General features: G+C 34.3%; 1 protein-coding gene across 7 annotated transcripts in view; it reads left to right on the top strand.

Moving 5' to 3' along the window:
- Positions 1-19153, top strand: part of KDM6A (lysine demethylase 6A) — a 212072-nt gene that overhangs the window by 125136 nt on the left and 67783 nt on the right. For all 7 annotated transcript variants that reach the window (XM_087829505.1, XM_087829510.1, XM_087829507.1 and 4 more), the window contains exons 7-8: positions 5235-5289; positions 9304-9338. In XM_087829505.1, coding sequence (XP_087685631.1) covers positions 5235-5289; positions 9304-9338 — 90 coding nt within the window. The remainder of the gene's footprint in view (positions 1-5234; positions 5290-9303; positions 9339-19153) is intronic.

Here is a 19153-nt window from a genome sequence, read left to right as displayed (position 1 = left end):
AGTTCTGTTGCATACCCTTAAGTTTGAAGTAGTATAAGTAGCTGAAATACTTTAGTTCCTCCAAAATGCATGTTTGAAAAGGATATGACTGCTCATAGATGTGCATGGTCATCCCCTCTGATACTGAGGTGATAGAGTGACTCCGGGTTTCCCATGTCACTTTTCTCTCCACAAATATATTTTAACTCCAAGAAGTTATTTTTAATAAAAAATTGTTTTTTGATGTTTATACAAAACTACCTGAATTTGTGGTTGTACAAATTTGGTCATCAAATGCAGCTTTAATGGAGCAGTCAGTGTATCTATTATCACATTAAAAAAAAATGTTCAAAGCAACATTTTACAGTAAAAATTGTTGAATTACCCTTTTATAAAATATATATCATGTTCACCTTCTGTTTGTCATTTGTATATATAGCAGTTTATATTATTATGAATACAAATTGTACACTAGATTTAAAAAAACTTTGAAATTATGTCCACCCTGTGTGCACACATTAGACACATACAATAACTAGTGTTTTAAAATTTCTAGTCAGTTTCATACCTAGGCTTTTGTAAAATACTATAGAAATCAGGAGTTGGGAGAGTAGGTAGGGCACAGGTACAGGAAAAAAAGATGAGCAAGGTCAGTCAAATAAATTGATTCTGATAGGATGGTTGCATGGATGGATGAATGAATGATAGGTAAATACATCCTAAGATCTTAAGGAGTTAATAAAGTAGTTAACTAATTAACTGATTCAGTGTGGGAAGACATTTTCCATATATTGGCTTGAATCACTTTCCCGTTAACGAAAGTAGGGGATAAAGAAAGGAACAACAGGTTTTGGGATTGAGAGGTGAAAAGACTCTGGAGATGGGTCATTTGGGAGTATATTGAGTTGGAGGTATGCGAAGGATATCAGCTGTTGGTATAGACCAGGGGCAGGGAACCTTTTTTTCTGCCAAGGGCCTTTTGGATATTTATAACATCATTCGAGGGCCATACAAAATTATCAACTTAAAACTTAGCTATGAAAAAAGCTCCTAGATTTATTGAATTTCGAGTCCCGCCTGCGTTTGCCTTGGCAAGATCAGACCAAATGACTTCACGGGCCATACGTTCCCCACCCCTGGTATAGACAGATAAAAGTCTGGAGTTAAAAAGAAGGGCTAGAAATAAGATTTTTGAACATCTTCATTAATAGTATCTTTTGTCTTTTGTGTTAAAGAAATGTTTGGAGAGATCAGATTGATAAACTTCAAAGAAGGAGCCGCTTTTTTGACTAAAGATTGCCAGCGTCCATTAGCTATTAGTCATTGGTGTGCAATAGAGTCCCTCCTCGAAACTGTTGTAACAACCTTGCATTACAAAGATAACTGAGTTTGAGGGCTTTGAAGGAACCTCAGATCAGCTTGGCCACACAGTGTGTCTCATAAGCCCTGCTATAATTGACCAGTTTCAGTTCTGTTTTATTTTCAAATACCAAATCTCTAAAGTAAGTACCATCACATCCTAATACATTTTCCTAGTCTCATCCATTTATCATAGACTATTAGTTTTAGGAATGAAGTTTGTTGATTTTAATCATACTTTTAGAACTGTGGCAATTTGTAACAATGAAAAAGAAAAATAATTTGCCTTTGACTTGAAAGAGTACCTGACACACCTTCCCTTCTCTACTTAAATGGTCCATAAAACCCTGTTTCATTGGAGCTGAGTAAAAATAACAGATTATTTCCTCAACCTGAAGTACCTCTTTTCTCCCTTCTCTCATCTGTATCTTTTGGAATCCGTTATGGAATTGTCTTTTAAACTCCTGTTACAACACCAATTTCAGTGGGCCTTGTGTTTAGTTGTAGATGCATAGCCATAGCAGAGTGCCTGGCTTGTGGAATAAAAGCTGGTTTGCCAACCTTTTATTCCTAAAAGGCTCTATCTACCATAAATGAATATATATAGACAGTGGTATCACCTATATACACCTTGCCTACGTACTCTGAAGTAAGGTTTTTTGGGGCAGGCGCATGATTTAATGCCTTTAAGATAATGGCATCTAACCCTGACTGTGCATTGGAATAATTTGTTAGACGGTTTTATCTGGTTCACAGGTTGTCACCCTCAACCCACTGAATCAGAACATTCAAGATTGGATCTAGAATCCAGACATTGCTCCAAATTAATAATTTATTTGTCGATACATACTTTGTCAGTTATGAAAAGCTATCTCATTGCTTGTCTGTAGGATTGGGAATACAGTTGAAGGGTTCTAAAATTGAAAAGATTCATGAGATAATCGCAGACTGTACAGCTACAAGTAAAACAATTTAAAGGGAAATAAAATCTTGAAACTCTAGTTTTATGTGTTAATTACATGAATATAGATATCCTTCCTACAGATAGAAATCAAGCTCCGCAGTCTATATAAAACAAAATACAGTAAAGTTATTTTGAAATAGTGAACAAGTCAAAAGATTTTAAAACAAAAGGTGACTTTGGTGATAAAGATGTCAACAGAAATTGTAATGAATTGAACTTTGTGTTAAATTGGACCAGAAGTGCTCTATAAAAAGGAAATCACTGTGGCATTAAGAAAAAAAGTCTTAGGTAAATCTTCTTAGCTTGGAAATTAATTTTCTGTAGAATGCTGTCTGCCTTGAGGTTTTGTATGTAGTCTGAACTGCAAAAGCTACTACTGCATAATAACTATTTCACATAGCAGTATTCAGTTGCAGTACTGCAATATTTCAGTAGGAGATGCATATAGTGTGGGGCAAAAATAGGTTTACATTTGTTCGTATGGAAAATAATACAACAATTAATAAATAATACAAGAATAAGCTGTTTTCCATACTCAAAACTGTAAACCTACTTTTGCCCCCACCCTGTACTTTCTAGCTGCTGCTGCTGGTTGCAGGGATGGGTGCTGGATATTTTACCATGACATTTTTAGGCTTGGGTGCCGATTATCATAATTGGTAGTCATTTCTGCTGATTTATATGTTAATAGGTACATCTAGTTTGCATCTGGTTTAGATACTAGAAATGAAACTGTGAGGTCATGGTATCCACAGTTCCTTATCTCCCTTTAGTTTACTGAACAGTATATTGGTGTTTTTCTTTATGTGGTTTTGTGTGGCTACTTAGTTTCTTCAACTTAGTAATTCTTTAAGTTCTTTCATTCTCACATGCATGTTTTTGAATATGTACTCTTGCCCAGTAATTTTTCTATATTGTTGCTGTTTGGAAATGTTTAGTATTTCATGATGTTGTGGGTTTCAGATGGTGCTTCAGTGACTTCATTGCTGCTTTTAAGATTGATTAAGAATTATATAAAACCTGGTCCAGAACTATTTCTGCCAGGTTTCATTGAGTATTGATAGATGAAATGTAGGCTGGGCAGTTTGAATTTTGCATCTCTCTGCTCTTTGTTGGATTTCAATCTGACAAAACTAAAATACTGCCATCTTGAAGGCTGTTTCTTTGCACGTTAGTTAATATCCTTTGATGGCTCAGTTAGGAGAGGTCTGTCTTATCTAGATATTAATTTATGCTGGCAGGATAGATTAGATTTAGAAATGTAGTACAATCTAAATGTGTGGCTGCTGTCCTGCTCTCTTTGTTTAGAGGAAAGCAGTTGGTTATAAAGCATGCTTTGCTTTCACAGTACTCACTTTTTAAAACAGTCTGTTTTCTATTCCCATGGTAGCGCATTCAGGGGATGTTTGAGGACATAAAATCTGCTTAGTAGACCAAGGGAAAATAAAAGCAGTGCTTGAGGTGTTCAGAGTTGGATATATATATTTTTTCCATTCTGTCAACTGTGGCAAATAATTTTTTACTTTTGTTTTGTTGACCATTGTATCCCTAGTTTCTGCATTATTCTAAGGGCGTTATAGGTCTTGATAAATATTTGTTGAATGGGTTAAATATTCAGTATTGAAGGGTCATAGTAATTTTGTTTGTAATTTGCCTATTCAAAACATTACAACCCTTCAATATTAAGAGTACTCCAAATGTTGGCTAGCCTAATTATGCATGCACATAACAGACATTTGTGAATGAATATATAATAGCTACTGTATTCATACCAAGTGATGCCTTCTAATCTTTCTTTCCTTGTAACACTGGGTAGCTGACATTTGTTTATTTTTGTTAATTGAGGGATCTGGTTGACCAAGTGCAGTTTTGATGATTCTGTGTTGAAATATAGTACCAAAAACTTGCTGATTATTTCTCGTGATAAAGAAAGATCTTTGTGGTCTTACATTTGGAAATTGTTATTATGCATTATCAATTTTCAGATTATCCAGCAGTTATAAAAAATACAACTCTTCAGACATTTTGATTGTAGATAGGAATGAACTTAATTGTAGTCAATTTTTTAAAAGTGATTTGTATTTTGGCTGTTGATTTCTTTAAATGCTAAAAATTTGAATATACATTTGTGAAAATATTTTGAAGAAGTTCAAAGAGGTTTACTTTTTTTATCTTAAAGATTTTATACCAACTCTAGTACTTATTTGTCTTCTCTTAGTTTATATACCAGGTTTAACGTTGACAAACTAGATGTCACACAGTGTTTTTTATTATGTTATACATTAAATTTAACATGTATTTTTTGGGCAGGCTTATACGACATTATTTAAAGTGGATGTTATAACTCTTACACATATGATAGCACATTCTAAAAGGATAATTATATTTCATAAATGAACTTGAACACAGGCTATTTGTAGCCTGTGCATTCTTAGTATTTCAACTAGTTTTAAAAGGCACTAAATACAATGATTATTAAAGAATTCGTAAGGGCAAATAGTTTCACCCTTTATGATGATTCTCATAACAGTTTTTGTTGTTTCTAAAGTCCACATCTCATTTTGAGATAAGCAGTGGTGTTCTGACATTAATGCCGTTGATCTTTACTTTCAGTTTTAAATAGTGATGCGCTCTGTTTAAACTGTTTATAACTAATACTTTTTATTTGAAGACTCAAAAATCCAAAGCTTTTTTCATATAAACGAAAATATGCATAGGTAACTTGTTAATTCTTTCCCAGATTCTCCATTCTTAACAGCCTGTCTGTTCCTATTAGTAAATGTTCAAAGTAATTCTTGTTGGTTGTCTAGTATGTTTTATTTGCATAGTATAGTTTTATTATTATGTTAGACCTTACATACCTGAAAATTATTTTAAAACACATTTATATGACTGAATTTAGCACATTAATTTTCCCACTCTCTTCTTACAGCATTTTCAGTTAGCTTTGGTTGACTGTAATCCCTGCACTTTGTCCAATGCTGAAAGTAAGTATTAATTACCATAGTTTTCTACATGTATTCAGATCACTTCACAGCAAATAGTAGTAGTAATAATAATAATGATAGTGATAAATCCTGTGCAGTTTTTCCTTGTAGAATTGTTGAATCTAACTGTATTGGTTGCCATGGCTACTTGTACAAATGGAACATGTCAGACCAGTTATTGTGAACAGCCTGTGTCTAAAATAGATATGCCAGTGAACTGAGTTGTTGAATTAAAATTACCTGCACCAATAAGCAAGATTGATATATTGTAGATGATATGGGGAGATTAATAACAGGGTTTGCTAGTTTTTTAAGAAAAAAGTATACAAAGATTCACATATGGTAGCTCAACGATTCCCAAATTATTGGTAATTATGAACACATACTTGGACTTTTTATTATAGTTTCACACTTTATATATAAAGTTTGAGGTGACATTTTTTAATTAATTCAGAAAGAATGTACATGTGAAGCATATTCTGATACAGTGGTTTTCTTCAGACAGTTATTTTCTGCTTCTATGTAGGTCTCCTTCCAAAAGCAGATTGGGTTGATTATGATGTGTTTATCAATAAGTATGTATTGTCATGTTTATTTAGTGTACTTTAAAGTAGCCAATAAAAGTTTTAAGAATATTCATTGGGTTCAAGCTGGCTTTCTTTAAAACTTTCTTACTTGAAAAATAAGAATTTTAAAAAGAAATCATTCTTAATGAAAATTTAAGATCAATTAAAGGATTCTAGGTTTTAGAAAGTCAGTATTTTGCTATAAGTGACTTCTTTTTTTAACCATATAGAAAGATGTTAAGTGAAAAGTAGTATCAGTGTTAAAAATGCCTAAGAAGGATTAAATCATCATCTAAACCAGACCAATTATCTCATACTTCTCCAAGACGCAATTTCTTGAGAAAACAAAAGATTTCTGTTTTCTTTCAACGAAATGCAGGATTTTGTACTGATCAGTGTATTTGCAGAATAAGTGATGGGAAGGTAACAAATGCAGCAATATTTTAATTTCTAAGATGAGGTTAGATTAGAAAAAGAATTTAACTCATAGGTATATTAATTTATAAGTATTAATTTATAAGGTGTTAATTTATACTTTTTCCATAATTATATATCCAGGTTATATAAATCATCTAATTTATGGGAATAAGAAAACGGCTGATTTTCATTTAATTTTTTTATATCTAGTATCTTAAAGCCAAGTTTCATAACTATTTGTCAGTTTAAATAACTTTTGAGGGATACTTTATAAATGTGAAACTAAATATTTTGGCAAATCCTCATTCTACTCTGTTGAGGTAAAATCTCACTTGTAGATCATTGCTCCTGAGTGGAAAACACCTACGTAGAGTGAATATCAAAGGGAAGAAAACTTTTCTGTCACATTTGGAGAGGACAGTTCCAGCCATCATGAAATACATCTTTGAGTTGACTGTGCCTCTCTCTCTGTTTATTGAAAAGGGAAGTAGTCCTCTATTGCCCAGGGAATTTCCCTGGATTCAGGACTTTGAGTACTCAAGGATTGGTCGTTCTAATGGAAGGGCATGTGCTTTATTTAGAGACATTAGGCCATTATAGTTAAGTTGATTTGGGTAGTTTATTTTAAACAGTCTTCATGATTACTTGATAACTTCATTAGTGGCTGATGTCTCACAGAGCAACGTAGACTACCTGCCTTGGGCCAGATATTATTACTGTTTCAACACCAGGCTCTTTGTCTTTGTAAAACTTATTTCTCTTTGCATTTTTTTATGTCATTACCTATTGTATATGCCACAGACCTTGAAATCTTCATGTTACCTTGTGATACTGCAAAGACCAGAAGATAATAGAAAGTAAAGTGAGCTTTTTAAAAAGTCTGTATGAGAAATTTGTATTTTGTGGCACAATTCATTATACAATTAAAAAATAAGTAGATATACTTGTTTCTAGAGCTATTTAAGAAGGGTTAATTACAGTTACTGTCATGATGATACTAGACTTTTCATTATATGATTGCCCCTTGGGGTAAAATTGTTTCTTTGAGACTTTAAAAATTCTGTTAATTCTAAAAATAATGTATTAATTTCTAAATAAAGTTTAATTTCAGAACCTTTTATGGCAATATTTGTTCAGTATTTCTACCATTAATTGAGACTTTCCAGGTGGAGTTTTTTCTTAGGTGTATGGTTATGTTCCACTTTGAAGAATACTTTTAAGAATTTAAATCCATGGTGGTTTTCACAGTACAAAAGATGACACTAGATTTAGTAACTCATGGGATAGGGAAGCCCTTGACATAAAGGCCTAGGAGTGAGCCTGGTGGAAGTTTGGGATGGTAGTAGCGTGCCCGCTGGCTGCTGATCTTTTCTTCCTTGTTACCTTTATTAGAGGATTAAGAAGATTGGGGGAAGTGGACATAGATTTTTTTCTCTCTCTCTCATTCCCTTAACCTGTAACCCAGTCTCCCTCCAGTGATGTAGTGAGGTGAGATGTGGACTGGAGCTCAAGGAGAGCTGTATTGGAAAGGGTAGTGGAGAATAAGAAAAGCCTTGCAACGGGTATAGGTAAAGGGGATGTTTACATGTGTAGAACTTTTTTTTTCTTTTTCTTTGGTAAAGATTTTTTTGTTTGTATTTTAGAATATTACAGATATCCCTTTTTCTTCCCAATGGAACTTTTATTATTATTATTATTTTTTTTATGTGCTTTTTGCAAAACTGATTTTCATCTTCTAAAGATATTTTTATTTTGCCTCATCTCTGATTAGTTAACATGTGATATTTAATGATTATTTATGGAGTTATGTAGTACTTAACTTTTGATCTAAAAGTGGCATTATTTTTCAAGTTCATTATATATTTTGTTTGTTTTGATCTTCAGGTTTTTTAGATAAGTTGTTTCCTGGTGGTAGGTTGTCTAGGGACTAGGTATCAGAATACCTTGCAGAACTGAATAAAAAGGCAGTTTTCCAGGCCTTGCCCCAGGCTCACTGAATCATAATCTTGGGAATCTCTATTTTTCACAAGCCTTCCAGGTGAATCTTACAGTTACAGGAATCAGTTATTTCATGGTATATTCTCCAATAAGAAATTGATGATAGCTCTGGACCTTGTTTTTAAAGTTCCACATAAATATTCTGCATATAATTTTGAAATACTCCCAGACTCCTTGAAATCCAGCTGTGAAATTCAGGTAGATAGAACATTGTCATTAAAGAATAAAAATGAGTATATAAGTAGCTAGAATCCAGTTTTGATTCCTGATTCATTGTTGCTTTCGTTGAATCATTCATACTCTGGTGATGCACTATTAGGAAGAGCTGAAAGTAAAAGCTGACATAATTTATTTGATTTCAAGGCATACTTGTTAATCTTGGGACTGTTTATTATTCTTGCCTTCCAACTGGTTTGACTTAAAAAAAAAAAATTCTGAATAACTGATAGAGAAATGCAACAACAGATTTTCTCTGTGTTATTACCTGTGTGATCCTGGTCTATGACTTCTTTATAAATGTTTTTTGATATGAAATATGGTATAAGAATAATACTAGAGGTTTCTTTTTGTTTTAATGTGTTTTTTACTAATAGTGACTGTATTTTTTTCACCTAGAACTCAGTTTTTAAATACCACGCTTTGAAATGTATAGATTATAAAAGTTTTCTCTATTTGTTTAATATGACCATTTTGAAATTTGTAAGAAGTATACTCATTGAAACTAATACAAAATAATACTGAATATAAACTAATTGGAAAAAATTAAAAACTATACTCATTTGCTATAGATTTTAATATTAATTTTAAAAATTACATTGACAAAATTTGATAATGGCCAACAATGAATACATGTGGTTTCTTAATTGTGTTTGTGTATATTTGTTTGTATATTCTATTTTATTAAAAAATAAGTTATGTTCCATTACTACTTAAGTCAATGTAGTATAGACTGTGCTTATATTTTATATTTTATAGTTTTGCTTCATTTACCCCAAATACTTGTTTTGATTTCTATTTTCCATCATCTTTGCAGTTCAATTTCACATTGCCCACTTATATGAAACCCAGGTAAGTGTTTTAACTTACCTTACTTAAAACAGAAGTGATTACCCATATCATTCTAAGTGATATCAGATAATTTAATGACATTCTGGGTATTACCACTTAAATTTCATTTAATATGATTTGACTCTAAACCTGAATATCTACAGGCTTAAGTGGCTATATTTAAGATTTCTCTTATTCTTGATATGAAATGCCTAGTTTTCCTTTCACAATTTTTATAGATGGTTGTTACAATGCATTGTTTTTAGTTTCAGTTTTTCTTAAGATTGAAATATCCCTTTTATGTGTCACCATTTGAAAGCCCTATTAGAGTCACCTTTTGATGTCATTATCACTACTGTTATGGTGCTGTATTTAACATACTTTTCCAGTTTAATTTTAGAGTATTGTTTTTATGTATGGCAGATTGTGCCTAGTTGTACAATAAAAGGTATAACACAGACATTTACTCTAGGCCAGGGATGGGGAACATCCGGCCTGCGGGCCAATTTGGTTTGGCCCTGCCATACAAAACTATCAACTTAAAAATTAGCCTGCTATATTTGGTCAAACATTTAATCAAATTTCAAGTCCTGCCTGCGGTTGCCTTGGCAGTGCCAGACCAAATGATTTCCCGGACAGAAAAAAGGTTCCCCACCCCTGCTCTGGGCAGTGGTATGAAAAATCAGGCATAAATTGGTGTGAGACTAAGTATTAGGTAATCATAGTTTACCCAAAACATAAATTTTATAACAGCTTTTCAGGGAAAAATACTGTTATATTTGTACATAATTTGTAAGGTCTATTTTGCTTCAGAGCTACCATGGGGTGCTTTAAAAAATTAAATTAACGTCAGATTTCTGGACACCTCTATCTGCGTGTCCCGCCCCCCCCCCCCCGTCCCCCCCCCCGTCCCCCGCACACACAAACAAGCACACACGTGTGTGCACACACACATCCACTGAATCAGACTTGATACAGACTTAGGTTTGGATACCCTACTACTCTAGGGATTTTATCTTCCTTGAGAAGATGCATGTGAAAATTACACACACATGCATGTTGTGGATTGGAGTCTTTACCTGCCAATGCTAATCCCAGCCTCCTGCCAACTGCTGATTTTTGTCGAATCAGCAAAGACCCCAGGGTGAAAGCAGCTGTAGAAATCAGTTTCTTCTCCAAAGTTCCTTCCCTGGAGTCTTAGCTCCTTCTGTTCTCATTACCTTAGTAGCTCTCTGCTGCCTTCAAAAGGATGAATTCTGATTCCCTCCCCAGCTTTTTTAGTTCTTAGTGAGATCACTGGTCTGTCACTAGCTGAAGCAGAAGTTTTCTCACCTTTATTTTTAATGAGTGTTTTTGCTGGAGGTGGAATTCTGTTTTATTTGACCACTTTGAAATTTACATTTCATTGTTTTGGCTTTCATTGCTTCTGATGAGAAGTTGTCTGTTGGTGTTAATTTTTAATCTTGTGAAGGTAATGGGACAGTAACTCCTCCCCCCCCCCCCCCCGTTGATTCTTTCATTTGAAAAATCTCTACTCGGTGCTTATAACAAGGATGTTCATTTTCAGGTGAAAAATGAAGAGAAGTTACTTTTTATAGTTCAGCTGATTCATACCAACAGACCTTATTTATGAATATGGAGTTTTAAAATGTAAATTTAAGTAGTCAGGCCACATATGGTTAGTGGCTACTGCTAGGTAGCCAGATAGTTCAAGGGAAGTCTCTTTATATAGGAAGAAGTCTTCCTGCTAATCAGTGTAGAAAAAAGAAGACAGCATTTCACAAACCCTGAGGGCCCTAGTCCCCCTTGTCTTCACAGTATGATACAATAAGACCATAATTAAAACTGAAAAGTGATGGAATTCTTTTTTTTATTAGAGTGGTAAGGAAGGCCTGTTTGGGCTGAGTCCTGAATGTAGAAGAGCCAGTGATATGATATAATATGTGTGTGTGTGTGTGTGTGTGTGTGTGTGTGTGTGTTTTGCTGGGTCATTCTGATAAAGAGGTGTTATTAGCAAGTACAACAGCGTTGTGGTATTGAGCTTATAATATGGGGGGTGAGTGAAGTAGGCTTACAGTTGCATCGTGACATTCTTTTGAGTTAATAAAGCTATTATAATAATAACCTGCATGTCTTTTTCCATATGAACAACTGTAAACCTACTTTTGCCCACCCCTGTATTGGAAAGACAAAAAGGAGGCCTTTTGTAGAGTTGGAAATGTAGGGCTTAAATTTTCTTGTTAAACCTAGTCATGCATTTAGGTTTGAGTTATTTTATTTTTCCTCTTTACTGAGGTATAATTGACAAATAAAATTGTAAGATATTTAAATTATATAACCTGATGGTTTGATATATGTATACATTGTGAAAGCACCCCCCCCAACTCCATCGAGTTAATTTACACATCCATCACCTCACATCTAACCCCCTGCCTCCTTTTTGGGTTAGAACATTTAAGTTCTATTCTCTTAGCAAATTTCAATTATACAGTATAGTGTTACCAACTGTAGTCATCATGATATGCGTTAGACCCTCAGACCTTATTTGTCTTATAACTTGATAGATTGTACCCTTTTATCATCTCTCTCTGTTTCCCCCAACCTCACTACCCTCACCTCCTGGCAGCTACTTTTCTATTTTTTTGTTTCTATATGTCCCCCCCCGCCCCCCCTCCCCTTTTTTTTTAAATGAGTGCATATATAAGTGATACCATACAGTATTTGTCTTTCTTTGTCTGGCTTATTTCACTTAGCATAATACCCTCCAGGTTTATCTGTGTTGTCACAAATTTTGATGGACACCTAGGTTGTTTCCACACCTTGGGTATTGTGAATAATGCAGCAGTGAACATGGGAGTATAGTTATCTCTTTGAGATAATGGTTTTGTTTCCTTTGGATATATACCCAGAAGTAGGATTGCTGAATTATATGGCAGGTCTATTTAGGTTTGGGTAGTTTTAATGGGATATCATCTCTCCCCACGCATTCTTAGTAGGTTTAGAAAATTAGATTCTTAGAGGTTTCTGTGTATATCATCATACCATCTCTAAGTAAAGATACTTTTGTTTCTCTGTATAATGTCATATCTCCAAGTAAATACATTGTGAATTATTGTTGGACATTTATATCAGTTATTTAATTTATTTCCCCATATTATTAGCTGAGACCTACAGAACCATTTTTTTTCTAATACTAATACTAGTATTAACTGGCCTTTTTCTGCATTGATTTTTTAATTTTTTTTATTGATTTCAGAGAGAGGAAGGGAGAAGGAGAGATAGAAGCATCAATGATGAGAGAGTCATTGATCGGCTGCCTCCTACACGCCCCATTCTGGGGATTGAACCCACAACTCAGGCATGTGCCCTGACCAGGAACTGATGATCTCCTGGATCATAGGTCGATGCTCAACCGCTGAGCCACGCCGGCCAGGCTTTCCATTGATTTTAATGATATAACTTGAACAGTTGACCATCTAGGTTTTTATTAGCATTTAAAGAGTAAAAGATATAGGATTTGTCCCTTTTACTTAATGTTCCTAAAGTGTTACTATTTTATTTTACTTTAAATTTTTAAAATTTCAATTACAGTTGACATACAATGTTATAGTAGTTTCAGGTGTACCCCCCAGTGATTAGACATTATATAACTTTCTAAATGATCACCATGATAAGTCTAGTATCCACCGGACACCATAGTTATTAAAATATTATTGACTATATTCCCATATTTGTTTTTCTTTATTTTGTTGAAGCCATAGCCAATTATGTATCTTCTCTTGACCTTCCTTAAAAATTTTTTTTTAAACTTAGTATTATGTTTTGGAAATGATTCATATCCATATGTTATTATGAATAGCACTTTATAAGAATTATTAGTTTTATTTTTAACATTATCTTCTAACTATCCAACAGTAGTTTATTGCCAAAGCACTGTAGGCTGGTTTCATTTATGTATATTATACCAAAAAATTCTAAAGAAAGAAAAATAAATTCTAGTTGATAGATACAATATGTCATGATTGTATAGGGTTTATTTCATGAAGTCAAAGATGATTCAGTGTAAGGAAATGTGTTAACAAAACAAAATGCAGTTTGGTGCAGCCATTGCAGAAAGCAGTGTGGAGTTACCTCAAAAAATTAAAACGGGAACTGCCTTATTACTCAGCAGTTCCACTTCTGGGAATTTATCTGAAGAAACCTGAAACGCTAATTTGAAAGAATATATGCCACCCCTATGTTCACTGTAGCATTATTTACAATAGCCAAGATTTGGAAGCAGCCCAAGTGTCTGTCTAGTAGATGAGTAGATTAAACAGCTATGGTACATTTACTACTTGACCTTAAAAAGGAACAAAATTTTACCCTTTGCAACAGCTTGGATGGACCTGGAGAACATTATGCTAAGTGAAATAAGCCAGTCAGAGAAATATAGGTACCATATGATTTCATTAATATGTGGAATTTAATGACCAAACTGAACTAATAAGCAAAATAGAGACAGACTCAGAGAGCAGGCAGACAGCTCTGGTGGGGGGGGGGGGGGTAGGGTGGAAGAATTGAGCAAAAACAAAAAATAGAAAACTCATGGACATGGACAACAGTGTGGTGATTGCTGGGGCAGGGGGCGTAAAGGAGCAAGAGGATATAAGGGGGAATAAATGTTGATGGAAAAATAAAATAAAGGAAAAAATAAGCAATGTAAGGAAAACTAATAATATTGTGAACAAGGAAGAAACTTTTTTAGATTTTCTTTTTCGTCAATCATCACCCAAGGACATGGTCTCTCTCTCTTTTTTTTTTTTTTTTTTTTAAAGAATACTTTATTGATTTTTTGAGAGAGAAGAAGGGAGAAGAGAGAACCAGCGATGTGAGAGTGCAGCATTGATTGTCTGCTTCCTGCCTGCACACATACGTACACGGACACACACACATACTATCCCCACCCCAGGGATCGAGCCTGCAACCCAGGCATGTACCCTGACCTGGAATTGAACCGTGACCTCCTGGTTCATGGGTTGGTGGTCAACCACTGAGCAACACCAGCCAGGCCGACATCTATCTATCTATCTATCTATCTATCTATCTATCTATCTATCTATCTATCTATCTATCCATCTATCTATCTATCAATCAATCATCTATCTATCATCATCTATATTTATTTATTTATTTATTTATTTATTTAATATATCTTTATTGATTTCAGAGAGAGGAATGGAGAGGGAGAGAGAGAGAGAAACATCAATGATGAGAGAGTCATTGATCAGCTGCCTCCTGCACGCCCCCGCTGGGGATGGAGCCTGCAACCTGAGCATGTGCCCTGACCGGGAATCGAACCCCGATTGCCTGGATCGTAGGTCGACGCTCAACTGCTGAGTCATGCATGGCCGGGCTCCTCTTTTTTCAGTTGTAAAATATATGTGACATAAATTTTATCATTTTAGCCATTTTAAAATGTACATTTCGGTGGATTAAGTACATTTACTTGTGCAGCTGTCACTGTCAGCCATCTTTAGAATCCTTTTATCATCCCAAACTAAAACTCTGAGCCCATTAAACAATAAGTCCTTATTCCGTCCTCCACCCAGCCCCTGGCAACCACTATTCTTTCTGTATCTATGAGTTTGACTACTCTAGGTATTTCATATAAATGGACTCATACAACATTAGTCCTTTTGTGTCTGGCTTATTTCACTTAGCATAATGTCTTTAAGGTTTGTACATATTGTAGCATGTGTCAAAATGTCACTCCTTTTTAAGTCTGAATAATATGTATATACCACATTTGGTTTATCCATTTATCTGTCAGTAGATATTTGTGTGTGGCTTTTACCTTTTGACTATTATGAATAATGCTGCTATGAATGAGTGTGAATATCTGTTTGTCACTGCTTTCAGTTCTTTTTGATATATACTCAGAAGTAGAATAATGGGATTATATGGTGATTCTGTGTTTGACTTTTTGAGGAAGCTTCATACTGTTTTCCCCCATACATCTTTGAAGCAAGTATAACATTGATACCTGAACCTGATAAAGACAAAAAATAATCAATATACAGACTAAATATCACTGATGAATCTTGGTGTAAAAATACTAAATAAAATATTAGCAAAAACAAAATCCATTATTTCCTTAAAACAAATAATATATTGTGACCAAGCAGTATTCATTTCAAGAATGCAAGGCTGATTGAATATTAGGAAATCCATTACTATCATGCAGAATTAAAGGTAAAATCAAACCATTTTAACATCAGTGCTAAAGAAGCCTTTGAAAAATTCAATACTCATTCCCAATAAAAACACTCTTGGACATAGGAAGTGAGAGTTTCTTTCCAATGATAAAATTCATCTATTTTAGTCTACAAATCACTGTCTTATTTAAGGGGGAACACTAGAGGCATTTTCACAAAAATCAGGAGCAAGGCAAAGATGCCCACTATCTCCATTACTCCTCATTATTGTACTATACGTATTAGCCAATGCAGTTAGATAAGAAAAATCAATTAGAGGTACAGATTAACATACTTAAATTCATAGACTATAACAACAATAATTAGAAAGTATTGTAATGTTAGAAAAATTTTATAGTGTCAACAAAGTAATGAAATACTTCACAATAAACTTAAAAGAGATACTATAACTCAACAGTATAAAGATTGTGATTCTCCCTAAATTAATTATTGTAACACATCAATAGAAAAATACTAGCAAACTTTTTAAAGGAGATAAGTTGATATGGAAAAACATGCTAGATTAGCCAGGATAACAGAGTGGGGAAAATTGTATAGGTTATACTAACTCTACTAGATATTAAAACACACAGTAAAGCCTATATAATAAAAAGTAGAGTACTGTTGTGTGAATAAACATATAAACCAGTGGAATATCATAGAAAGGCCAGGAACAAATCCAGGTACATACAGAAACTGAGTATATGATAAAGGTAATCTTACATTCCTGAGGCTATGGGGGATTTCTTCATAAATGGTTCTGGGACAACTTGGTAGCCATTTATACAAAGATAAAATTAGACCTATAACAAATCATTCACAGGAATAACTACAAATGAGTTAGGGTCAAATTGTAAAAAATATTGTGCAACTACTAGAAGAAAACAGGAATTCCTCTTCAACATGGATGTAGGAAAAGGCTTTCTAACTATGAGTCAAAATTCATAGGCAATAAAAATAATGACCCATCAGTTTGAAAAATATAAAAATAGATAATTTCTGCATGGCAAAAATATACCATATATTAGAGGACACCTGTTAAACCGGGAGAAAATGTTTGCAACACGTGCCACAGACAAATGGCTGATATACCTAATGTAGAACGAACTCTTAAAATTTGAGGGACAAAAGAACAAAAACCCAATCGAAGAATGGGAAAAAAAGACATGAACAGACAATGGACAAAAAAGATATAAAAATGACCCTTATACAAATGGAAAAGTGTTCAACTCAGAGGTAGTGAAATGCAAATTAAAGCAACACAGTATGATTTCTCACCTGTCATACTGGTGAAAATATTGTCACTATGGAGAGGAAATGGACTCCCACCCATTGTGATCATGCAAACTGATACAACATATATAAGACAGAATTTTGCAGTAATGTAACAAAACTATATGTACTTCACTTACCTGTTGACTCAACAATCCCACATCCAGAAATATACTGTGAAAATATACCTCCAGAAAGGCACAAGGATATCAGTTGGAGCATCATTTGTAATTGCAAAATATTGGAAACAACCTAAATGCCCATGTATAGGAGAATAGTTGTATAAACTGTGGTGCATTCAGGCAGTGGAGTGCCATGTAGCTGTAGAAAAGAATAGGGGGTGTATGTATATACATAAATATATTTGCTCAGCTGTCTTTGCTGGGAGACGCTGGAAGCAGTGACCACCCTCAGCAGAAGTGGACACACTAACACCCAGATGTTTGCTTTTAAAAACCATTCATCACAAAAAAGGAGTCAGGTATTCTTGGGGAGAAGTGGTGATTCCATGGCTTAGGTAGGGATACTAGAAGATGAACTCTGGAACATTTCAGGGTGTCAAAAAGTAAGGAAGTGCTCCAAAAAGTGACAGTCATTTGGAAAGGATACAGGAGCCAACTTGAGGGGAGGGGGTTCCCAATCACCAAATCTGACACAAGTTTAGAAGCAAGTAATTGTAATAATGGGATATGAGGTAGAGAATAAAATATATTACTTCATACTGATATTAAAGAGTAACTGAATAAATAAATGGGGAAACCTCTTACTGTAGAATTTCAATTAAGTAATATATGATGAATGTGATGAATGTTACCCCACAAGATACTTACTAATTTCAAAGGGACTTTTTTTTTTTTAATCCTCACCCGAGAATATGTTTTATAGATTTTTGGGGGGGGGAGGAGGAGAGAAATATGGATCACTTACCTCCTGTATGTTCCCCGACTGAGGATCGAACCCACAGCCTAGGTATATGCCCTGACTGGGAATCAAACCAGCAACCTTTTGGTGTATGGGACGATGCTCCAACCAACTGAGCCACCCAGCCAGGGCAAAAGGGACATTCTTCAAAATAACTAGCCAGTATTGTTTGTGTCACGGTAGGTAATACAAGTCAAAGACTGAGGCTCTATCCCAGATTGGATGAAAGTAAGGAGACATGCTACCTGGACAAAACATGAAATCTTGGATTGGATCCTGGTCCAGAAAAAGGATATTCATTAGTGGGATATTTGGTGAAACAGGAATAAATTACGTAGTTTATCAATGTTAATTATATCAGTCTTCTCTTCAGATATTTTAAAGCTCTGTTATTATGTCATCCCGATGTATTAGTCCGTTATTATTAAATATTTCTTTTTATCTCTGGTAATGCTCTTTGCCTTAAGCCTACTTAATCTTATCTGAGTCTAGTCACTTCAGCTTTCTAATGCTTATTCATTGCACGGTAACTTTTTTATCCTTTTATTTCAGCCTACTTGTGTCTTTATATGTAAAGTGCATCTCTTACAAATAAAATATATTTTTGGCTTTCACATTTGTAATTCTATTCTGGCAGTCTGTTTATTCTTTGGAATGTCTGTCTAGTACATTTATAATTAATTTTATTTATAATCCATTCGATTACTGGTGTGGTTGCAAAGAGTTGGCTATCATTCTTGTATCCTTTGTATTTTGTTGTTTTTCTCTAGCTGCTTTTTTTTTTTTTTTTAATATTTATCTTTATTGATTTCAGAGAGAGGAAGGGAGGGGGGAGAGAGAGATAGAAACATCAATGATGAGAGAGTCATTGACCGGCTGCCTTCTGCACTCCCCTGAATGTGGATTGAGTCCGCAACCCGGGCATGTGGCCTGACTGGGAATCAAACCTCAATCTTCTGGATCCTAGGTCAATGCTCAACCGCTGGGCCATGCCCGGCCAGGCTGGCTGCTTTTAAGGTTCTTCTCTTTACATTTGGTTTTTAAGAATTTGACTATGATGTGCCCAGGGATTTTTTTTTTTCTTTTTTCCTTTATATTTATACTTCTCATGGGTTTTTTGTTTTTTTTATTATTATTATTATTTTTTTAGTGTTTTGGGTATGAGATTTGATGCCTTTCATCAGTTCTGGAAAGTTCTTAGCCATTTATATTGTCAGTATATATTTTGCCACATTTTTCTCATCTTCTTGGGCTCCAATTATTGTCTCATACATCTTAGATGGATTTTTAAAAAAATTATTGTTTTACTTTTGGCTGTTTTTTAAACCTGTTTAAATATTTCTTGATTCTTTTTTCTTTTAAATTGCCAAAATTCTGTACAACCAGTGATTTGTTTTTAATTTCAGA

Source organism: Miniopterus natalensis, chromosome X (assembly GCF_054644295.1).
Source record: "Miniopterus natalensis isolate mMinNat1 chromosome X, mMinNat1.hap1, whole genome shotgun sequence".
In the NCBI taxonomy this organism is placed as follows: Eukaryota; Metazoa; Chordata; class Mammalia; order Chiroptera; family Miniopteridae; genus Miniopterus; species Miniopterus natalensis.
This window is presented reverse-complemented; position numbering and strand designations above follow the sequence as displayed.